The 22209-nt window shown below is 55.2% G+C and overlaps 4 protein-coding genes across 5 annotated transcripts in view; 1 reads left to right on the top strand and 3 right to left on the bottom strand.

The window, feature by feature from the left end:
- NME6 (NME/NM23 nucleoside diphosphate kinase 6) overlaps positions 1 to 7553 on the bottom strand; it is a 125513-nt gene extending 117960 nt beyond the window's left edge. The window contains exons 1-5 of one of the 2 annotated variants that reach the window (XR_007373258.1): positions 7363 to 7553; positions 7165 to 7267; positions 6316 to 6355; positions 5788 to 5948; positions 2653 to 5568 (exon numbers count right to left, since the gene is read on the bottom strand). Coding sequence is in view for 1 of the 2 variants with exons in the window: in XM_048926252.1 (XP_048782209.1) it covers positions 5402 to 5568; positions 5788 to 5948; positions 6316 to 6355; positions 7165 to 7267; positions 7363 to 7452 (561 nt within the window). In the remaining variant the exon portion in view is untranslated. Of the gene's footprint in view, positions 1 to 104; positions 5569 to 5787; positions 5949 to 6315; positions 6356 to 7164; positions 7268 to 7362 lie in introns of those variants that run through there. The other variant, XM_048926252.1, reaches the window with a different exon arrangement.
- On the top strand, positions 7494 to 12708 carry LOC125684222 (rab-like protein 2A). Its single transcript, XM_048926207.1, has 8 exons — positions 7494 to 7690; positions 7768 to 7797; positions 7909 to 7988; positions 8908 to 8987; positions 10299 to 10410; positions 11179 to 11276; positions 11467 to 11550; positions 11831 to 12708. Exons 1-8 carry the CDS (start codon positions 7584 to 7586, stop codon positions 11909 to 11911), a joined length of 672 nt encoding a protein of 223 aa, XP_048782164.1. The 5' UTR covers positions 7494 to 7583; the 3' UTR covers positions 11912 to 12708.
- A 289-nt stretch (positions 12709 to 12997) lies between these two features.
- On the bottom strand, positions 12998 to 15751 carry LOC125684144 (acrosin-like). The gene is made up of 5 exons (XM_048926012.1): positions 15529 to 15751; positions 15258 to 15455; positions 14490 to 14755; positions 14077 to 14234; positions 12998 to 13665 (listed from the first exon to the last, which is right to left on the bottom strand). Exons 1-5 carry the CDS (start codon positions 15621 to 15623, stop codon positions 13324 to 13326), a joined length of 1059 nt encoding a protein of 352 aa, XP_048781969.1. The 5' UTR covers positions 15624 to 15751; the 3' UTR covers positions 12998 to 13323.
- Positions 15752 to 16351: 600 nt separating this feature from the next.
- Positions 16352 to 21920, bottom strand: ARSA (arylsulfatase A). The gene is made up of 8 exons (XM_048925723.1): positions 21671 to 21920; positions 20520 to 20760; positions 19901 to 20119; positions 19268 to 19437; positions 18745 to 18869; positions 18446 to 18573; positions 18015 to 18117; positions 16352 to 17906 (listed from the first exon to the last, which is right to left on the bottom strand). The coding sequence occupies exons 1-8, from the start codon at positions 21901 to 21903 to the stop codon at positions 17605 to 17607; spliced, it is 1521 nt and encodes a 506-aa protein (XP_048781680.1). The 5' UTR covers positions 21904 to 21920; the 3' UTR covers positions 16352 to 17604.
- Positions 21921 to 22209: the final 289 nt, after the last annotated feature.

A 22209-nucleotide genomic window follows, 5' to 3' on the forward strand; every position in this document is an offset into this window, starting at 1 on the left:
AGTCAGTGACATTTAAACCCTTCACCCCCAAACACCTTTTGTACAGGGGAGGGGAAACGCGGTCAGAAAATCTCCCCTTCCCCCACCAAGGAAGGTGCCTCACTTCACCTCGGTGCCCCTCCTGTCGCCCCAGTGTTTTGGGGTGCGTTGTACCACCCTCTGTTCTGCAGGAGGCCAGGCACGCTGTGCTCCCACCCCAAACACCAGATGCTCCTGCAGGAAGATGCAGCTCTCCCCTTGAATTTCTGCCAGCCCATTTGCACCCCAGGTGAGCACAGCAGAGCCTGGAACGTGGGAGCGGGATCCTGAGCCCTTGGTGTGCTCTGTCCCTGTCTGATGGTTGGAGCTGGCAGCACCACAGGAGGAATTTCTCCCGATGAGGACTGGGTGGTTTTGCTGGAGGCAGCACCAGCCCCCACAGCCTGTCCAAATGCCTCAACCACCCTGAGCCCTGGGTGCCAGCACTCCAGTGCTGGCTCCACACCCACAGGCCATGGACAACCTGGTGTAGGGAACCTGCTTTGGCAGGGGGTTGGACTCCATGATCTCTGGAGGTCCCTTCCAACCCCTACAATTCTGTGACTCTTCCTGCAGCCTCAACTGTGTCCTGGGCAGGGCCTGGACAAGCATCTCCTTTCCACCAGTACGAGTCTGATCTCTACAGTTAAATTCCATTGGGTTTTGTCAGAACAGCATTTCACATTTTTCCTCATTGCTTTCCTCCGAGGAGTTTCCTTCAAGATGTGATTTTGCAGAGGAGTTGCCTGGAGCTCCTTGTTATCTAGGCCAGCCCAGAAGCAAGGATAGGAGAGAGCTGGTATTTCCAGCTTGCACTGCCCAAGGCAGAACAAATGCCTCATCCTGTGAAAGCACTAATGGAACACTTTTCTCTAAAATGACTGATTTTTGGCTGAAAAGAAAACAGCAGTGCCTCATGCTGCTCTGTAGCAGCGAAGGGACTTCATTTGTTGCACCTTCATTCTGTTTGATTCACTGCTGGTACTCGTATTGCAGGAAAAAAGGGCGGCAATGGTTGATCCAGCTCTAAAATGGGCCAAAGCTGACTTGATTTATGCATGTTATGTTGGGTTAAGAGCAGGCACAATGCATCAGACCACACAACGTGGCCCCTCAGTGCAGGGTTTGGGGCCCATGTAACCCCTGCACAGAACCCCAGCACCAGCCCAGGGGCAGCGTTCCTTCCTGGGCAGCTTCTGCTTAGAAAGGCACAAGGGAGGAGGGCTCTCCCACCACCAGCAAGCAGCTCCTGCCCACTGATTATTATGGGACAGCTGCGACCCAACCACCCTCATCCTCACGCTGCACAGACCCTGTGGGGTTTTTGCCCAGGGCACCAAGCCCGACACAGGAGCTAATTATTGCACTTTTAAATGAGATGCTTTAAATAGAAGGTTCAAATTGGAGAGAAAAGTTTTCTTGCCCACTGGGCTCCCTCCACAGGGGTGGCAGCGCCAGGCAGAAAGCCCAGAGCACCCCAATTTTCTGCCCTGTGTGTCTGTGTGACACAGGGTAAATGAGTAAATGAGGGTAAACGAGGCCCGGAGGGAGCTGTTAGAAGTTGGGTGCATCGCTCAGAACTTAACTTTGAAACTGTTTGCATTTGCACCAATCCATTGCATCATCACACAATGCAAGGGGAATGGAAAGCGGAGAACAGCCTTCCTGTCTTCAGGGTGTCCACACTCTGAGCCAAGAAAAGGTGCACACAAAGGTTTTGAGTGTTAGAAGGGGAAAAAGCTGAACAACTGAACAGTGCATGGTCAGTATGGAACGACTGAGCGACAGCAAGCTGTGCAAACCAAAATCCAACAGACATCACCAATTCCTTGACCTGCTTTGAAGAACAGCAATGAAACCCCTTCCCAGGCTCAGCCTAATGCTTCCTCCCATTCCTTAATCCCAATGCCCCACTGTGCTGTTGTTGCAGCAACAGAATCTGTAATGTTATGCTAAACCAGCATCTGGAAGTTTTGCCTTTGTTTGTTAAGCCACAGCATCTGCAGTTCAAACAAAGCAAGCAAAAATCCTGAAGGAGGGAACGGAATCTGTTCTCCATTTGTTCTGTAAGAACAGATCAATGAGGGAGGGAATGAGGGAGAGAAAGGTGAGAAATGGAACGAGAAGCTGTTTTGAATTTAAACCATTTGAAGTTACAAAACCAATGGTGACTCATCGTCAGAGGACCAAACGGCACCAGATGGTGCACAGAACAGATGCTGGATGTCACTGCAGAAGCAGCAAAAAAAGCTTATTTTGCTCTCTTCCAAGCAAGGAGGAAAAAAGACTTTTAGCAGAGTACCCGAAATAGAGAACATCTGCTGTCATCCTAAATGCAAGGGCTTCCTTATGCTAAAAATCCACACCTGACATTGCCTCTCGCACCCAACACCAATTATTTCAGGATTAGATCTCCTGATGAATTTTAGAGCATCTTCTGTTTCGCAAAACAAACACCTTGATTGGGGAAATGGGACTGAGGTGGACCAAAGACAAACAGTCATAGAATCATCACAGAATGGTTTGGGTTGGAAGGGACCTCAAGGCTCACAAAGCTCCAACCCTGCAGCCACACGCAGGGCCACCAACCTCCCCATTGCACAGCAGCCCAGGCTGCCCAGGGCCCCATCCAACCTGGCCTCCAACACCTCCAGGGATGGACGGGGCATCACAGCCTCTCTGGGCAGCTGTTCCAGCCCCTCCCCGCTCTCACAGCACACAACTTCCCCCTGACATCCAACCTCCAGCTGCCCTCCCTCAGCTTCCAGCCATTTCCCCTTGTCCTGCTGCCATCTCCCCTTTCCAGCAGTTGACTCCCCTCCTGGCTGCAGGCTCCCTTCAGCTCCTGCAGCTGCACTCAGCTCACCCCCAGCTTCTCTTCTCCGTGCTGAACAGCCCAGCTCCCTCAGCCTGGCTTTGCAGGGCGGTGCTGCAGCCCCCTGCTCATCTCTGTGGCTCCTCTGCACCCTCTCCAACAGCTCCCTGTCCTTCTTGTATTGGGGCCCCCAGCCCTGGATGCAGTGCTGCAGATGGGGCCTCACAAGAGCAGAGCAGAGGGGGACAATCACCTCCCTGTCCCTGCTGCCACCCCTCTGCTGATGGAACCCAGGATCCCATTTACTTTCAGAGCTACAAGGTCACACTGCTGGCTCATGTTCAGCTTTTCATCCATCAGGACCCCCAGGTCCTTCTTGCAGGGCTGCTCTCAAGTTCTGCTCCTTCCAGTCTTATGGGTGCCTGGGATTCCTCCGGCCCAAATCCCAAACCTCACACACTGCTGTGTTGACCCCCATTAGGTTCACCCAGGCCCACCTTTCAAGTCTGCTGAGGTCTCTCTGAACGGCAGCCCCTCCATCCATGTGTCTGCTGAGGATGCACTCAATTCCATCGCTGATGTCACTGATGAAGATGTTAAAGATTGCTGGTCCCAAGGCAGACCCCTGGGGGACAGCACTCCTTACCAGCCTCACCTGGACACAGAACCACTCATCACAGCCTCTGTCTGCAGCCTTTCAACCAATTCCTTATCCCTGTCAGCACTAATGTGACAATTACCCAAGCAGTGCCAACCAGGATCTGTAACAGTACCTGAAAACGTGGCACTGAGATGGAGGATCAGTACTTGAAATTCGAGGTTTTGTTTCAGGGATTGTGCAAAAGAAACATTTCAGATGAACAAAGAGTTACCACGTAATGACATCCCCAATTAACGTCATAAAAGCAAATGATGTAAAGAAGGGAGCTGGAGAGAAATAGTAAAGATCAGTAGTTACCAGAAATAAGCACACAACATCCAGCATCTGGGGAACCAACAACGAATCAATCATCACTGACAGCAAGAATTCAGGTGTGGGTAAATTCATGTCATCAACAGATCCACCTTTGGGAACTGCTGGTGAAAATAAAAGCAGCAAGGCAGAAATGCAGACATATTCAGCAGATTCTTTTGATCTGTGCCCGAAACAAAATGATGGCAGTGTTTAATCTCCTATAACAGCAAGGAAAGAACGACACAAGGGTACTGAATTGAGGAAGCTGGGTGGCAGCACTTTGACAACTTACATTTTCTCAAGCACAGTGGTCTTAAACTAATCAAAGAGCAACTTGTTTGGGATCCGTGACAGACCAGAGTGTTAATTAATTTGGGACTCAATCAGCACAGCTTCAGCATCACTGACGCTCGTGCTTTACATCAGAATGGGGAGTCAGGCAAACAAACTCACCCTAAGTAGATTCCCAGGGTCCCTCCTCTGATTCAGTGCATTTGGAATTACGTGAAAGAAAGTTCACTCAGTACCTCGATTCTTAAAAGTCATCAGTATTGGAATAAACTACGAGGGGACAGTTGAAATGGATTAAGGACTCACGCATGGGCAGATCTCAAAATGTATTAGATGGGAGAACATAAGTGAGCACAGAACTTCCACAGTAACTCAAACCCAAGTCCTCGTGCCCCAGCACACCAACGATCTGATGGCTGAAACACTTGGAACACAACTGTGCAAAGGATGTGGAACTCTGTGCCTCAGCTCACAGCAAACCCAGAAGCAATTTGGTCTCTGAGTCACCACTGGGTGTTCTGTTATGAGGCTGAATGTAAAGAGCTCCAGACAGAACTCTGGTGGTGTCTGCGTACCTGCACTGAATCACAGACTTTTGGCCTTTATTGCACACTCCCAATATTCGCAGTTCTAACAGCCACTCTTGGGTTCCATCAGAGCCACCAACCCCGCGTTCCAGAAAAGCTAAAAGCAAACAATTTATGATCCTCCACACTTTCTGCAATCACTGCTAGAAGATCAGCCATAGGGTTGTCAGCCCAGACTAAAAGGAACTGCTTTCCTACTGAGAACAACTTCCAACTGTGCCTCCAGCAGGTGCCTACAATAAGAATTTTTATATGAGTTTGAAGGCCACCTTTCCTCCCAGCTTGGATCCAGGAAAGCAATAACAGAAGAGTTACCACTGCTCTGCTCACCACTGCATTTTTTTTCCATATTAATCCCATTAAACCCTTCATAAGGGAAGGAGAGAACAGAGCAAACAATAAGAATACAGGCCTACTATCAGCAACGCTCATCGTCCCCTAGCTGCCAAGTCCTCAGAGTTCACCTGCACTGCTCACACACAGATAAGCACACGAGGGCTGGGGAAGTGCATGGCTTTATCTCTGTGTTGACTTTCAGTACTGCTAGTGGAGAAGTTGTTTCAGGAGTGTCCCAGCACAAATCACAGTCCTGAGCAGCACAGCACGATGCTCATCTGCCTTCCCTTTCCCCACAGTCCTTAAGACACGTCATGACCCTGTGTCTTGTTATGGGACTGACCCAAGCAGTGTGGCTAGCAGCTAAAGCCAGCTCAGCAGACCATACTCCCATGTAACTCATGTCATCTCTGTTTCTTCTCCCCTGATCACACAGTGGACACGCTTCTCTGCATTGTAATACATCTGCCCACAGCGCAGACGTGGCTCCTCCTGCTGGTACCACAGCTGTTCATTGAACTCTGGGAAGAAGAAGGCAATTTCCCTGCTGGCTGACACTGGGGAATCTGTAAGTAGAGAGGGAAGAGGTGAGATGCTAGCCTTGCACCTGAAACATGCACTGTTTTAAAGGCGGAAGCTGTGGATGTAAAGCGCCAGGCCTGGCTGCATGTGGAGTCTGCAGAAGCGAGCAAATTGTGAGCAGAAAGCAAAGGCAGACAAAAATAGCATTTTTCAGCCCCCACCGAGCTCCAGTCCCTGCCCAGCGCTCAGCCAAGAAGACCTACCTGAACCATGGGTGGTATTCCTGGTGTCAGTGAGGCCATAAGCTCCTCGGATGGAGTTTGGGACACAGTTTCGAGCTCGGAACACTTTGGTGGGTCCCATCAGGGATCTCCAGAGGGAGATGGCATTCTCATGGGCCAAGATATAAGCCCACATGGGGCCACTGAAAAAGGGACCAGGAAAGAGTAAGGTTATAACAGGGTACAGCTTCTTCATTCTTATTCTTATGACAAGCTCACAGTAGACAGCGATAGCTTGAAAACAAAGCATCTGCATGACCTCCATCTAGGTGATGGCACCCACAATACACTGGGATGCCATCCCACTCAGTCCTCTCTCATCACACCAGAGCTATTCCATGACAAATGTCCACCCTTCAGCCCAAAGCCTTCACCCTCAGCACATCTCGACTCCTGACCAAGATGCATCCCCCGCTGAGGTGGAGCCCCCCAGATGTGGCCATGCTGCTCAGGGTTCACCCCATCCCCTCCTTGTGCCCTGCACTGCCCGCCACGTGGCACAGCAGGTACCTGGCCATGAACTCCACCAGCCGCTGGTAGAAGAATCGCCCTGTGGGAGAGAAACAACCCTGAGTCACAGCACCCACCCAGTGTGCTCCCTGCCCACCCCCGGGAGAAGCAGCCTTCAGGGAATCAGAGAATGGTGGGGGTCGAAAGAGACTTGCACACAGTCATTCTAACCCAGTGGTTTGGGTTAGAAGGGCTCTTCAAGGCCATTTGGTTCCACTCCCTGCAATAAGCAGGGACCCCCACAGCTCCATCAGTGCTCACAGCCCCCTCCCCTGAGTGTGGATGTCTGCAGGGATGGGCAGCACCACCTCTCTGTGCAACCTGTGCAGTGCCTCACCGCCCTCAGCATGAAGACCTGCTCCTTACATCCAGACTCAGTCTCCCTCTGTCAGTTAGCAACCACCTCCCCTTGTCCTGTCACACAGACCCCACTGAAGAGTCCATTCCATCCATTCCCTCCTTTCCACAGCCCCTTCAGATACAGAAGGCTGCTGTCAGCTCTCCCTGCAGCCTTCCTTTCTCCACCTGCACAGCCCCAGCTCTCACCCTATCCTCTCAGGAGAGCTGTTCCATCCCTAAGACCCTCTTGGTGGCCCTCCTCTGCACACACTCCAACGGCTCCATGTCCCTCCTGTGCTGAGCGCTCCCCATCTGGACACAGTGCTCCAGGCGAGGTGTCTCAGCACAGAGCAGAGGTGCAGATCCCCTCCTGCTGGCTGCGCTGCTCTGGATGCCCCATGGTGCAGTTGGCTCTCTGTGCTGTGAGGGCACAGCGCTGCCTCGTGCTGCTGCTCCCCACCAGCACCCCCAGGCCTTTTCCTTCCCGCCCCGCAGCCCCGCGCCGCTTACCCGCGTGCTCCCGGTAAAAGCGGCGGCTCTGTTCCCGCCCGCAGCGCAGCTCCTTGGCGCGCACGATGAGGAGGCGGTTGCTGAGGATGGTCTCATGCACGGCCTGTGGGCAGAGGTGCAGCGGCTGGGCGGGAGGCGCGCACCGCCAGGGCGTCCCAAGGGGGCCGAGCGGTGCGGGGCGGCCCGATCTGCCCTCACCTCCAGCACCAGCGGGTGGGCAACGGCGTCCGGCTTCAGCAGCGCCAGCGTCAGCTGCAGGGGCCGCTTAGAGCACGCCGCGGCCGCCATGACGCCCTCCTCTCACGCGGCGTCGTGCGGGTGATGACGTCACTCAGCGCGACGGCGCGCGGGTGGTGACGTCGTCAGGGCGCGACGGCGCCGTGTGTGTCGCGTAGCAGCGGGGACGCAGCGGCGGAGCGATGGCGGAGGCGGCGGAGCAGCCCCGGCATGAGGCCCCGGTTGAGGCCGGCGCCGAGGAGGCAGTGAAGATCATTTGCCTGGGCGACAGCGCCGTGGGCAAGTCCAAGTGCGTGGCCGCGCGCGTTCCCCGGGCGCCGGGTCGGGCCTGGCGGGGCTTCTGACGGCCGCGCTGTCTCCCCGCAGGCTGCTCGAGAGGTTCCTGCTGGACGGGTTGTATCCGCGGTTCCGGCTGCGCCCCTCAGGTGTCGGTGGGGCGGGCGGGAGGCGGGCGGCGGCGGCGGCGGCGGGGACTGTTCATCCGACGGCTCCTTAACGCGGGCGCAGCCGCCCTCAGCAGCTCTCCACCTTCGCCTTGACGCTGTACCGACACCAAGCGCGAGTGGACGGGAAGGCGGTGCTCGTGGGTAAGTGCGGAGCCCTGTCGGAAGCTGTGTCGGAAGGCGGGACGGCCGCGGTGCTGCCGGGACACAAAGCGCCGCGCGGGGCTTCCCGGCAGTGGGCAGGGGGTGCCGCCCGGCGCTGTGTGAGCAGCGAAATGGAGGAATGAAGAGCAGCATCGCAGAGCCGTTTCATAGCCGGGCTGTGGCGTGCCACTTGTTCTCCGCCCTGAAAAGAACAGGGGGAGAAAACGAGGTGAGAAAAGTCTATGGGTCGAGGTAAGGATGGGCAGATCGCTGCTGATTTTTGTCGTGGGCAAAGCACTACTTCCTGGGAGAAGAAATGAGGAAGAAATTGTTTACCGTGGGGGCCTTGAGACAAAGGAGCAGGTTGCCCCGTGAGGCTGTGGATGCCCCCTCCATGGAAGCATTGAAGGCCAGGCTGGGTGGGGCTGTGAGCAACCAGGGCTGGTGGGAGATGTCCCTGCCTACAGCAGGGGGTTGGAATGAGATGGTCTGAAAGGTCCCTTCAAATCCAAACCTTTCTACAAAGAGAACCTGAAGAGAACAAACGCCAAATCCCCATCATCTGCTTCTTCCTTCTGTAACCAACAGCGCAGGGGAGTGGGGGTTGTGGACATCCCGTGATGATTTGTCTCTGCAGCTCCTTCAGCCTCGCTCTGTTCCCTGCTGCAGCGTGGGGCAGCTCCCATGGGGTGCTGTTCTGCCCAGCCTGGTCCTGGTTTTGTGGTAACTCTTGTCCCCAGGATGTTTCAGATCAGTGAGATGAAACCTAACTTGTGGCTCTGAGTAGATGAGCTGGGGTTTGCATCCTGGGTTAAAGTTGTGAGGAAAACAGAAGTTGAGATGTTGTGTCATCCTGAATTTGTCAGGTTTTTTTTTTTTGTTTGTTTCTTTTTTTTAAATTTATCTTTTTATCTTACAGATTTCTGGGACACAGCTGGACAAGAGAGGTTCCAGAGCATGCATGCCTCCTATTACCACAAAGCTCACGCTTGTATCATGGTAAGGGTGATGTCCTAAGCTGCCCAAGGAGGCTGTGGATGCTCCATCCCTGCAGGCATTGGAGGCCAGGCTGGATGTGGCTCTGGGCAGCCTGGGCTGCTGGTTGGTGACCTGCACACAGCAGGGGCTTAGAACCAGATGAGCCTTGTGGGCCTTTGCAACCCAGGCCATTCTAGGATTCTGTGACCTGGTGGGATTTTGGCTGATAAATCCCAGCTGATGTTTGGCCTGGATGTTACTTTTTTGCAGTTACACTCTACTATTTTTTTTTTTTTATCCCTTCCAGTTGTTTTACAGATTTTCCCACACTGTTCCTTCTTTTTTACCTGACAAAGCCAGTGTGGTTGGTGTGTTCTGCATAATTCTGCAGTGCTCTGACTGCATTCCCTGAGTTTGCTTCCTTCTCAATTTCCTTTCTTTCATCACTGCCCTTCCAGTAATGAGGTGTTTATGACCAAACGCACCTCCTTGGAAGCAGTGCTGTCAGAGGGGATGTGGGGGAGAGGGCACTCTTTTCTCCTTCTGTGTCTGATGTGTCTGTTGAGTTGTAGAGTACAAAACTGTCTTAATGTGTTCTGCAAAGTACTGCATTCACAGGATGAATTTGGCTTTGGGTTGGAAAGGACCTCAAGGATCACAAAGCTCCAACCCTGCAGCCACACACAGGGCCACCAACCTCCCCATTTCACAACAGCCCAGGCTGCCCAGGGCCCCATCCAACCTGGCCTCCAACACCTCCAGGGATGGACGGGGCATCACAGCCTCTCTGGGCAGCTGTTCCAGCCCCTCACTGCTCTCACAGCACACAACTTCCCCCTGACATCCAACCTCCAGCTGCCCTCCTCATTTCCACGTGCTTTGAGCTTCCCATTTTTGTAACTCAAATGAGTGTTGTTTCCTGACTCCTAATCTACTTAGTCTCTTGGTCTGTGTTGTTGCTCTAACTTTTCACTGCATCTTTATTGCTTGTAACTTTATCAGCCAACTCCACTGATGCTTTAATGTAATTGTTACAATGGAGAATCCTCACATCTGACCCCACTGACAGCAGAACAGATCTGTCCCAGTGCTTTGGGTGCTAAGAATGTAAAGGCAAACGAGGGATCGTTGCCTGCATCACACAAAGAGAAAAGCCTAGCTGCATTTTTCAGGGCTTGCTGGATATTCTTCCTTTCCTCTGTCACGCTTTCTAACAAGCAGCAGCTTCCCATGACATCCTCCTGGCATAATTCTGGGTTCTGCACAAGTGTTTGGTGCTGTGGGTTATCAGGAGCTGCCCTGTTGCACCTGTTGCTGGTTCTTTTTTGGAAGGTGTTTGATGTGCAGCGGAAAGTCACCTACAGGAACCTGAACAACTGGTACAAGGAGCTGAGAGAATTTCGCCCTGAGATCCCTTGCATTGTGGTGGCCAATAAAATTGATGGTGAGTGTGTCTTCTTCTTGTAGCTCCTCAGGATTGTGAAGGTATTCTTTTCTGGTTGGGAAGGAATGTCATGCTTCTCTTGGGTCCAATACATCCTTGAGGATTAGTCCCTCAGGGCTGTATGTTACCAGATAAATAGCCAGGTCTATGCAGGTTCATTTGGCTCAGTGGTGGAGCTTAGGGCATGATTCATCTCACTAATGACAGCCTTTCCTCCAGGCTGCATCAGGCACCATGAATGAAGCAACAAGAGCCCGTTCCTTTCTTTGTCTTCTTGTCAGCTGCCTGCTGATGCTGTTGCTTTTAAAGCCCTCTGGCTTTTGTGGAGGATCCACATGGCTTTGTACTGCAAAGGGGAGGCCTTGATAGCTGCTTTAGGTTCCAGTCTGCATCTGTTCCACCATCCCTGCATTTGTTGGCATTCTTTCACAGAAAGAATCACAGAATGGCCAGGGTTGGAAGGGACCTCAAGGATCACAAAGCTCCAACCCTGCAGCCACACGCAGGGCCACCAACCTCCCCATTTCACAACAGCCCAGGCTGCCCAGGGCCCCATCCAACCTGGCCTCCAACACCTCCAGGGATGGATGGGGCATCACAGCCTCTCTGGGCAGCTGTTCCAGCCCCTCCCCGCTCTCACAGCACACAACTTCCCCCTGACATCCAACCTCCAGCTGCCCTCCCTCAGCTTCAAACCATTTCCCATTTCCCATTCTTTCTATACCAGTGCCTTACTGACTATTTCTCCATTTCATTTTTTCCCCTCAGCGGATATGAAGATGACCCAGAAAAGCTTCAGCTTTGCCCGGAAGTTCAGTTTGCCCTTTTACTTTGTGTCTGCTGCAGATGGCACCAATGTAGTGAAGGTAAAACACAGCTGTTTGTCTCAGCCCTGTCCGTGGAGGGCTGTGAGCATGGAGTAGGAAATGGGGCAGTCCTTCTGACTATATGCAGTTGTAGAGTTGGTTTTTTTTTCCCCCATGGGAGCAGTTTTTGTACATTAAGGAGTCCCATCACTCTTTGCTTTGAGTGACAAAGTGTTCTCTGTCTTGTCAGCTCTTCAATGATGCCATCAAGCTGGCGGTTACTTACAAACAGAATTCAGGAGATTTCATGGATGAGGTCATGCAAGAACTGGAGGTAAGAAAGGAGGAGAAGTGCAGGGAGTAGAACGTGAGATGGTTAGCAGCTCTTCCCCCTGGGGAAAGCAGAGCCTGTACCAAAGGGTGAAAATCTCACAGGAACTGAAAGATTTGCCTTATGCTGACAGCACTGGGTTTGGGTGCTGCTCATATCTAGGTGGGAAGGGGTGAGGTGGTGACCCTCTGAAGAGCTTATGCTGCTTTAGCCTGGTTTTGAAAGCCATAGCAGAGTGTGGCTGTCGTGCTTGTCAGCATTTTCTTGTCCCACTTCTTTGCAGAGCTTTGACCTGGAGAAGACGAGTGAGAATGTGTCGGATCAAGAGGAGAGCTGCCCTGAAGAAAAGCCCCCATCCTCCTAAGGACCGCACTTGGAGTCCATCTTTTCTCTCTGCTCCAGTTGTCAGGGGCTACAGGAGTTCACCTCCACAGGGGAAAGCGATTTTTCTCGTGCCCTGAGATCTCTGGTGATGGGGAGACTGGGCACCATCTCCCTTGGCTGGGCCCTGACTCCCTGTGCCTCGCAGTCGAGGCAGCAGCGCGAGTATCCGCGTGCTTCTTTGAGACAAAGCTTGCTGGGAGAGCTGAGCCACTCGTGTACCTGCAGGGAAGGGTTTTGCCCAGAGACTTTAATGGTACCTTCCACAGAAAATAGTTACTAAAGACTTTTTTTTAATTAAAAGAAAAAAGGTTGGAGTCTTTTTGCAGTTTTGTTACGAGGCAGTTGAGTTGCTGCACAACGCGAGTCCAACCACCAGCCCTTCCTTTCACAGCCCAGCCTCTGTGCACCCCTGTGAGTTTCTTTGCACCTCCTTTGTAGGGTTCCTTTGAGTTTCCCTTCTCCATTCTGCCGTGGGCCAGACAGATCCAGTAGACCTCTAGACATAAGGAACTGGTCCTTGTAGGTCCTCTGGAGCTTCGTGGTGTGGTCTCGTATCCACAAGGCATCTCCCAGCCCAGGCTGATGGATGTGGCTGCTGCTGTTCCCACATGGTGACGTGCTGTGTGTCCCAGGTGCAGACAGACACACACCAGGACTCTGATGCGGATGGCAAAACACATCAACATGGACAGAGTGCTGCCCTTGCATGAACATGTGACCGTGAATCCCTCTCCAGTTACTGGGACTGGTGGTCAGCAGCGACAAATAGATGCAGCTTTACTCTCTAGATGTGCAGAGCAAGTCTACAGATCCTTCAAATAACAGCATAGAAATTGCATCCAGGCCATGTCTGGTGGCTGGGTGTCATGAGGTGCCTTGCACACTCACAGGGGCAGCCATTAGCCCTTCCCAGGTTGGTTCTCCTGCCATTTGAGCTGGCTTGGCATTGAGCTGCCTGGTGCATTACACGCCCCCCTTACCCACAGCTCACCAGTAGCTGGCACTTGAGGGACACTTGATGTTGCAGCTGCTGTCCCTGAGACCTCTGCTCACCTACAACCTGTCCCATTGTGCCCCCCTCCCTGAGCAGGCACCATTTCAGCCCTTGTGGGCCACTCTCTCCTTTTTGTGGCCTGCAGTCTGCACGCAGCTTTGCTTTGCATTGCAGGGTGTGGAAGCCTTTGCCTGGCACAGGAGATTGAACTGAGCAGAGACACGGGTAGCTGTGAAAATAAGCTTTATTTATCCAACCAAGTAAACTTCAGTGTTTGTGTGCAGTCAGAGGAGGATGGATGGGACAGAGCAGGGCTTTGGCACTTGGGGTGCCGTTGGGCATCATCCCAAAGAAAAGGGTCGTGGTGCTTTGCAGCCTGCTGTGGGCCATGCAGCCAATTAAGCTTTCTTTCCTCTTAAACCCTGCAGGAGCTCCTGGAGCAGATTAAAGAAATCCAGGACTTTCTGGCGTGGAAATGGGCACGGTCTAAATGGGCTTGAGTACGTTGGTTTGGGCCTGTGGTAGGAGGTTGAGGTATAGACTGGGTATGGTGTTGAAGTAGGCGTTTCTGCTGGAAGCAATCCCATCTGTACCAGGATCCAGTTGCGAAAGTACTGAGTGGAGGCATAGACTCCAGGCTGCTGTATTCTCCCACAGCCTTTCCCCCAGCTGGTCACACCAATGAGCCAGAAGTAGTCAGCAGTTTTATCTTTGCACATGAGAGGACCACCGCTGTCGCCCTGTGGTGGAGGAGAGAAGCCCAAAGTGTGACTGGGTGGCCACATCAGCAGCAGAGCTGGCTCCCCTCTCACAGCACTCCCTAGAGCTACATTCCCTGCACAGAAAAGCTTTGCTTGGGTTCCAGAGCCTAAAAAGGCTTCTGGAAGGGGACTGTGGGTCTGGAAGGTAGCCCTCCCTCCCTCCCTCATCTCTGTGCAGTGATCCAGGCTGTGGGGGAGAGGGGCTTTCCAGGATTGGGTCCAGACCTACAGGGCACCAGGGGGGCTCTCTGGGCAGAGTCCCAGGTATGTGGGGTATAGGGAGTCTGAGGAGCTGCAGATGGGAAGGGGAGGTGAGCTCTGATGGGCGCCCAGTGCTGGGAGGGTGCCTTGCAAGGAGAGCAGAGCTGTGTGTCGGTGTGCAGCTCCTACCTGGCAGGTGTCGATGCCGCCCTGCGGGTAACCAGCACACACATTGTGGCTATGGACAGCCCCAGCATACCAGTGGCTGCTGTTGCAGAGGTTGAGGTCAATGAGCTGCACCTTGGCCTCCTGCAGGACACGGTACGGTTCGACGTATTCCTGTAGAGCTGTGAGCACAGAGCACAATTGGCACCGCCAGCTCCTGGCCCGTTACCCCGTTTGTGGGTGAAGCCCTTCCCTACGTCTTGACTTTGTGTCTCGAGATGCACCGACGTTTCCCTGCTTTGGGAAATGGGTCAGACCCACACCTCTCCATGGATACATCCCTACGGTGTCACTGGGTTTCTACCTGCCATCAGGGATGCTGTTTCAGCAGCGTCCCAAGCTTTCACTCGGGACACCCGTGCATTTTGTGTACTCACATCTCAGCCCCATGTGTCCCCAGCCACTGACGTAGCAGTCTGTGAGCTCTGACACTTGCAGCGAGGCGTCGGGCACGCAGGCCAGCTGGATGTAGTAGCTGCACTGGACGGGTTGGTCCAATTCGAGCAGTGCAATGTCGTTAGCCATGGTGTTCCTGTGATAGTACTCATGTGGGATTACCCGCACCACGTTGCGCACGACCGCTTCGGGGCCCAGGCGTTTCAGATCGTGGCCACCGATCACCACGTGCCACGGTGTGTCAGGGCTGGAAGAAGGGCAGAGGAAAGGTCAGAAGAACCATGGCAACATCACAATCACAGAATGGCCAGGGTTGGAAGGGACCTCAAGGATCACGAAGCTCCAACCCCCCACCACATGCAGGGCCACCAACCTCTGTATTGCACAGCAGCCCAGGCTGCCCAGGGCCCCATCCAACCTGGCCTCCAACACCTCCAGGGATGGACGGGGCATCACAGCCTCTCTGGGCAGCTGTTCCAGCCCCTCCCCGCTCTCACAGCACACAACTTCCCCCTGACATCCAACCTCCAGCTGCCCTCCCTCGACTTCAAACCATTTCTCCAGTTCCCTGCTATCTCTACTATGCAGGAGGGAGGAAAGCTGTCCTACAAGGGCTGTGACATCCCAGCTGTGCCTTGGGCATGAGGCTTACTGAGCTAAGGGCTGCTGGAAGCTGTGGCACGCACCACCAGGAAGGCACCCAGGACTGCCCGCACTGTTTGTAAGGCAGGGAAGGGGACGGCCCTTACGTTGCGTGGTCGAAGCAGTGCGCCGCTGTGAGGACCCACTGCGGCGTAATCAGGGATCCTCCGCATATGTGTCCGGTGCCGACATACCATGTGCTCTGCAGGCTAACGATCCACGGCCAGGCCCCCTGTGGGGCATCAGTGCCGCCCACGACGCGCGTTCCCCCGTACTGATAAGCCAGGGGCCGGAGCCCGCAGGTGCTGCAAGGAGAAACAAGTCAGGTTTTGCATCTGAACCGCCGTTCCTCCCCACGGGGCACCGCCGGCCACTCACTCGCAGCTGCCGGAGAAGCTGTGCGCCGGCCGGCAGGCGGCCACGAGGAGCAGCAGGAGCAGCAGCATCGCTCCCGACGTCTCACGGCAGCCCATCGCGTCAGGCTTCACCGCTAACGACGCAGCGCTGCCCGTTGTCCGCGGCGCTGATGTCACAGAACCGTCGGTTCCGAGGGCTGTGCCACCGCGTGGGGCTGCGCGGGGGGGTGCGGGCAGCAGCTGGAAGGGACCCCCGGCTGCTCTCCGCCGTAGCAGCGCCCTACGGCGGGTACGGATCGATGCGGAGCCACACAGCTGAGTGCGCAACCCGGTGTTGTGAATGAGAGCAGCACAAATTTCAGCCTCTGTCCCAAACAGCCTCGAGGCACCACACGCACCAGAAACGGCTCTCAAACAAACCTTGCTGTGGTTTTGCACCCTGTGCCCCAGATCTGCTTAGGGTGCACAGAATGCCTCGGAGGGCAGTTTGCCTGCTGTGGGTACCCAGCTGTCCCCTTAGCGGTGTTCCCCGGGAGGTAAAGGGGAGTGGTGGGACGGATGAATGGCTCCACGTGTGTCTGATGGAGGGCTGGGTGTCTTTGTGGAGACAGGAATGGAGCAGGGCTGGCAGCACTGAGGAAACTCAGTCATGGCCCAGATGCACACGATGCCCTCAGCAAACAGCACCAATCAGTGCAGCAAAACCCCAGAGCAATGGGGAAAAGTTAACTGGGGAAGGGAATTGCTTATTTGGGAGGAGCCAAGCAAAATGCATAAGTACTGAAAACAAAGAAAAGGGGTGACATGGAGGCCAATACAGAAATCACGTATAAGCAAACTGCACGTTGATTTGGTTGTTTTATTGAGCCCTGCATCCAATCACGGTAATCCACCTTCATATTTTGTTAAGAATTATTCTAAACAGAACTCCAGAGCTGTGGGGGTGGATGGGACCTCTGGAGTCCTCCAGTCCAACCCCAGGCATCACTGAGCAGCCCCAGCCCCTGCCATCAGATATCCATCAGCACTGCTCAGATCCCTCCTCAGCGTTCCCCTTCCAGATGCACAGTCCCAGTGTTCCCAGCCTGTCCCCATCAGGAGGGGCTCCAGGCCCAACCCACCAGTTGGAAACCCCAAATGCCAAGGATCACCGACTGGTGGGATTGCTGTGCGTGTCATTGCTAATGAACGCCAATTAGCTCATGAGCAAGAGACCATTTTTGTCCCGTGGATGGAAAATGAGCACAGCCCACCCAACTGCAGGCAGCTCCAGCATCCACAGACCTTGCAGAAGGATGAGGCCAGCCACATCTCCACCTTATTTAGAAGGATAGGGAAGTGGTGACAGGATGAGGGGAAATGGCTTCAAGTTGTGCCAGGGGAGGTTGAGGTTGGATCTCAGGAAAAACTTCTGTACAGAAAGAGCTGTTAAGCAGTGGGATGGGCTGCCAGGGAGGTGGTTGAGCCACCAGCCCTGGATGTGTTTAAAAACCATCTGGATGTGGTGCTCAAGGGCACGATTTAGCAGAGGGCTGTTAGAGTTGGGGTAGGATGGTTGGGTTGGGGTTGGACTTGATGATCTTTAAGGTCTTTTCCAACCTGAGCAATTCTATGATTGATTGGCATGTCCTCTCTGCACTAGCTGTACAAAGCTCCATCCCTGAAGCTGTCAGGACCATCCAGCCCATCCTGCTCTTTGCTTTGTTCTCATCCCCTGCAAAGTGATGCTGCTGCAGCTCACACTGCTCTCACAAGGGTTGCGCAGCACACCTCCTGCCGAGCTGGGATCTCCAGACACCGGGGCATACCTGTGCTTCACCTTAACTGTGGTTTGAAAGGGGCTGTGCTGGCTCTGCTGATGATTCTGGCTCCTGGTCCCTCAGAATTTCTGTTAACAGATCACAGCTTGGAGGTCCAACAACGACCTGCACACCCAGCAGGGCTGGTGGCCTGCGCAACCCTCAGCTCACCGGGCAGCACTCCCTCAGTCAGCAGCATCACTGAGCCGAAGCTCTAGGGTAGCACTGAGGCTACATGTGGTTAGTTGGGGGGGTCTGGTGGGTTTAGGATCAGCAGAGGAGGATGGAGCAGCAAAAGGCTATGAGCAGCAGCAGCAGGAGGGCTTGGGAGTGCAGTCTGGCTTGCAGCAGGGTTCCAGGGCAGGATCCCCACCCTTCTTCATCTGACTTTCCCCAAACTCCATGCGTTGCTCAAAAAGTGTCTTCTGCAGTTTGATGTCCTTCAGGATTTGCCAAACTTGTGGCCCTGCAGCGCTCTGCACCAAATTGTAGTTCTCAGCAGGGTCTGAGTCCAGGTCAAAGAGCAGTGGGGGCTCATGATGGGTCAGCGGGGTCAGCCCGTGGCAGGCCTGGTCTGGGGTTGTGTCGCTGTGAAAGGAACCTGCAAAAGAAATGTCCAAGAGCAGCTCAGCTGCTACTCTGAGCTCAGGATAGCAGAACCAGGCAGGACTTCACAGAGCTCCCTGAGCAGAGAGGAGGTGGCACCAACCTTGAGTGAAGTAGTGGGCCTTGTACTTCCCGAGCCGGACAGCAAAGGGGCCATGCAGTGGATCAGGGGATGGAGGGTAGAAGAACATGGTCTGACGGGGACTCTGTGGAGAGGAGCAGAGCTGAACTCACCTGTGTGGCCATGAGGCTGGAAAAGAGCCTGGGACAGGACCAGGCAGAGACTCCAGGGACTCAGAAAAGAGCCCTGATTCTATGGCCAGGATACGGCTAGAAAAAGGGGAAGCAAATGAGCAGGAACATCGTGCTTGTTCCCCACTCAAAGCTCCTGGGCCTCAGAGCAGACTGGGGAAGGCCAGTAAGCCCACTGCATGGCCCAGACCCCATAAGAGATCCCAGGTCGTAGGTCTGCCCCTAGCTGGGGCTAATGACCAGCTTCCATGTACCACACCAGCTTTGACCTGCAGGACTCACCTTCCCTGACCCAAACAGCAGTGGACTCAGGTCATAACCATCCAGGGAAACGTTGGGAAGAGCTGCTCCAGCCAGGGCAGTCAGTGTTGGCAGGATGTCCAAGGTGCTTGCCAGCTCATGAGTCACTCCTGCCACCCAACATAGCAAGATACAAAGGTTCAAGAGTCCAACCTCACTTCCATACCTGCCACCCTCACCACCTCCCTCTCCCTGATCATCTCAGGGTGATTGAGTCACCACCACACCCCTGCCTTGCCTTGTGCCAGCACACAAAAGGCATAAGCAGTGCTGAGTCTCACCTGGAGTGATACGGCCTGGCCAATAGGCCACTGCTGGTTCCCTCATGCCACCTTCATACGTTGTGCCCTTCCCACATTTCAGAAGGCCAGAGCTGCCTCCGCGTGCCATCCGCATGGTGGAAGGGCTGTGAGAGAAGAACCACCTCCCATCAGCTCCACAAGTCTGCATAACCCCCTTCCCTAACTCCCACAGGGGCCATGGAAAAGGACAGTGAGTAGCACCAGAGACCCAAACCACCCCATACACAAAGGGAACTGGTGGATCTTTAGCCTGCACAGTGCTACCCCAGAGCCAGTGGGCACTCTGCCCACGAGGGGAACAGCTGATTGACTGGAGCAAGGAGGAGATCATGCAATAGATGCTCTCCTTAACAGCACCCACCTTCAGATCACTACAATCTCACCTGGCACTGCTGCACCGCATCTCTTGTGCCCCAGCCAACCGATGCCTTGCTCCAGTTCCCTCACACCACAGCCATACGACCTCATCAGCAGGAGAAGCCGCCCAGCTGAGCTCACTCACCCATTGTCAGAGGTGAAAAACACAAAGGTTGTGTTCTCCAGGCCGTTCTCCTGCAGTGCCTGCAGCAGCTGCCCCACTGAGCCGTCAAACTCCGAAAGCGCATCACCAAACGGCCCACGCTCCGACTGCCCTGCATAGTGCTGGCTTGCAAACTGGGGATGGTGGGTATGCTGCAAAAAAGGCAGAGAGAGATGCTTTGCAAAGTCCTAGAATTGCATTTGGTTCTCAGCTCACCCGGGGAGAGTGAGAACCCCAGCGAGGGCATGGAGATGTGTGACCATGCCCACAGCAATGCTTCCAGAAACACCTCCCAGAATGACACAAAAAGGCTGGGCTCCATGCAGAACACGGAGACTCAGTGAGTGGTAGAGCCCCAGGTGGGCTGCTGGCCCGTGGAAATAGCCAGAAAGAAGCCACTCAAGAATAAGAACCCTAACGGTGCTGCCACAAACCCTAGGTGTGGGAACACCAACCCCAAGTCACATCGGGGCAGGGAGTTCTCTCATCCTTCATCCAAGTATTGACGGCCCAGCACACTCCAATGGCTGCAGGAGCTGAGGTGCTTTCTGCAATCTCCAGCAGGACAAAGGCTTCCCCCCACCCTCAGACCCAGAGAAATCCCCTCTCTCTTACATGGGAGGCATAGTAGAGCAGGAAGGGCACACCTCGCCGGGCGCAGTCAGCAATGAAGTCCCGTGCAAATTTGTTGTAGAGAGGCACCAGATCAGGGAAGGAGACCGGCTGCTGCACGATGCTTTGGTTCCAGAGCAGTGGGACGGGCACGAGGCCCTGGTCACAGGTCCCGAAACACTTGATGTCGGGTGGGAAGCAGGTGAGATTCTGACAGGGGCCCTGGAGAGAGCACACAACACGGTCTTCCAGCTGTGTTGCAGGACAGTGAGTTGAGGGGGGGGCAGGAGACTCACAGCAGCCCACCCCCAGGTCCTACAGGAGTCCCTCCTAGAAACCCGGGGGGGTTTATGCCCACCCCAGAACCATGCTATGCTTTCTCCTAACAGCAGTTCAGATGTTTCTTTGCAACCCAGAACCTGACTTTCCCTCCTGCAACCCACCGAGGGGTGCACGTCCCCACAAACAACCGCTGCCCACGTCCTGCAAACCACTCTTATTGCATGAGCACCTTGGAAAGGCACTTTTCCCACCAGCCCCCATTTTCTCCTCCGGCCTGCAGCCACCCACACCTGCACAGCCCCCCACTCTGGGGCACTCCCCCACCTTCCCTCCTCCTCACCTGGTCGTGGGAGTACGGCACCCCCAGGAAGTGGTCAAAGCCCTGGTGGGTGGGCAGGAAGGAGCCACGAGCGCCCAGGCCGAGGTGCCATTTGCCAATTATGGCCGTGGCATAACCTTTGGCCTTCAGCACCTCCGCAATGGTGACCTCAGACAGGGGAAGGCCTCCCCGGGAGTCAGGGTAAAACACACCAGGGTAAATCCCAGAGCGCATCTGGAAGCGGCCGGTCAGCAGGGCTGCCCTGCAGGGGGGAAGGACAGCATTCACACAGTGCTGCACCAGCCAGGTGTTAACTGTGCAGCTGGGGAGGAATAACTGCAAGTAGCAACAGAAGTTAGGGGCCGAGCTATGGGAAAGAAACTCTGCAGACAAGGATGTAAGGGTCCTGGTGGCGAACAGTAAGCACTGCTAGACCATAAGGTGACCACGAGACAGCAGCGTGCCTTGGTGGCCCAGAAAGCCAATGGGAGCCTGAGGTGCACTGCACAGTGCTGCCAGCAGGGCAGGGAGGTGCTCCTCCCCTCCTCTATGCCCTGAGGGGGCACAGCTGGAACACTGAGATCAGTGTGGGGCTCTCAGTGTGGGGCTCTCCAGTTCCAGGCAGAATGGGAACTGCTAGAGAGCCCCAGGGAGGATGCAGAGATGGGGGGAAGGGCCTGGAGCACTTCCTGGTGGAGACAGGCTGAGCCGCCCTGGGCTGCGCACCTGGGGAATGGAACACCGAGGGAGGATCTGTGCACTGCTGATGGATATCTGATGGGCAGCCAGCAGGGAGATGGGGCTGAGCTCTATTCAGTGGTGCCCAATGACAGGACAAGGACACAGAATGGAGCCCGGGGAGCTCCGTGTGACCGTGAGGGAGAACTTTATGCTGAGGAGGTGGCAGAGCCCCGGCACCGCTGCCCACAGAGTTGGGGGATCCCCTCTGCAGGGATCCAAACCCAGCTGGACGCTCTGTGAGCAGCTGCTGGGGGGCCGAATGGAGGGACTCCAGCGGTCCCTTCCAGCCCCACAGCTTCGAGGTTCTGCACCCAGCAGCCCACACCGCGGCTCCCTCACTCCCTGTTCCCGCTGCCATCCCTCCACCGCTGTCCCCAGGGCCGCGCTCAGAGCGCAGCCGAGCCGCAGCTCTCCCCCACCGCGGGCCGCACCGGGACGGGCTGCACACCGCAGAGCTGCTGTAGAAATCGGTGAAGCGCAGCCCTCGGGCCGCCATCCGGTCCAGGTGGGGCGTGGCGGAGGAGGGGTGCCCGTAACTCCCCAGGTCTCCGAAGCCCAAATCATCCGCCAGCAGCAGCACGAAGTTGGGCAGGCCGCCGGCCGCGCCCCGCAGCGCCCACAGCAGCAGCACCGCCCGCAGCGGAACGGCGCGCCGCTCCGCCATGATGCTCCGGTGGTCACCTGACCGTCACGTGACACGGCCGAGTCACGTGATCCGGCCCCGCCGCAGGGCGCGCCGTGAGGCGCGGTCCGCCGAGGAATAGCGCCGCCATGCGGTGGCCTCCCGCACCTTCAGCCCCGGCCCCCGCGGGGGGAGAAGCGCATACTGGGGGTCGGGGTGCTGCGGTCAGAACGTGGAAGAAACGATGCAAACAGCAGCACTTCTGTGGTGGGAGTTCCGCACCTGGGAATACGGCTGTGCCCGCCTCTGAGAAGCGCAGACAGCTCACATGGCAGGCATTAAAGGATT

Source organism: Lagopus muta, chromosome 1 (genome assembly GCF_023343835.1).
Source record: "Lagopus muta isolate bLagMut1 chromosome 1, bLagMut1 primary, whole genome shotgun sequence".
Taxonomy (NCBI): Eukaryota; Metazoa; Chordata; class Aves; order Galliformes; family Phasianidae; genus Lagopus; species Lagopus muta.

What these genes read in the sequence shown, in the direction of transcription:
- LOC125684144 (XM_048926012.1), bottom strand. Translation starts at nt 15,623, where the DNA reads ATGGGCTGCCGTGAGACGTCGGGAGCGATGCTGCTGCTCCTGCTGCTC. An exon ending in AGCTTCTCCGGCAGCTGCGA is followed by an intron (nt 15,456 to 15,528) that starts GTGAGTGGCCGG and finishes TTCTCCTTGCAG; the next exon opens with CACCTGCGGGCTCCGGCCCC. An exon ending in GGGACACATGGGGCTGAGAT is followed by an intron (nt 14,235 to 14,489) that starts GTGAGTACACAA and finishes CTGTGCTCACAG; the next exon opens with CTCTACAGGAATACGTCGAA.
- LOC125684222 (XM_048926207.1), top strand. Translation starts at nt 7,584, where the DNA reads ATGGCGGAGGCGGCGGAGCAGCCCCGGCATGAGGCCCCGGTTGAGGCC. An exon ending in CGGGAAGGCGGTGCTCGTGG is followed by an intron (nt 7,989 to 8,907) that starts GTAAGTGCGGAG and finishes TTTATCTTACAG; the next exon opens with ATTTCTGGGACACAGCTGGA. An exon ending in ATGGCACCAATGTAGTGAAG is followed by an intron (nt 11,277 to 11,466) that starts GTAAAACACAGC and finishes CTGTCTTGTCAG; the next exon opens with CTCTTCAATGATGCCATCAA.
- ARSA (XM_048925723.1), bottom strand. Translation starts at nt 21,903, where the DNA reads ATGGCGGAGCGGCGCGCCGTTCCGCTGCGGGCGGTGCTGCTGCTGTGG. An exon ending in TGCTCTACTATGCCTCCCAT is followed by an intron (nt 19,438 to 19,900) that starts GTAAGAGAGAGG and finishes CCTTTTTTGCAG; the next exon opens with CATACCCACCATCCCCAGTT. An exon ending in TTTTTCACCTCTGACAATGG is followed by an intron (nt 18,870 to 19,267) that starts GTGAGTGAGCTC and finishes CTTCTCTCACAG; the next exon opens with CCCTTCCACCATGCGGATGG.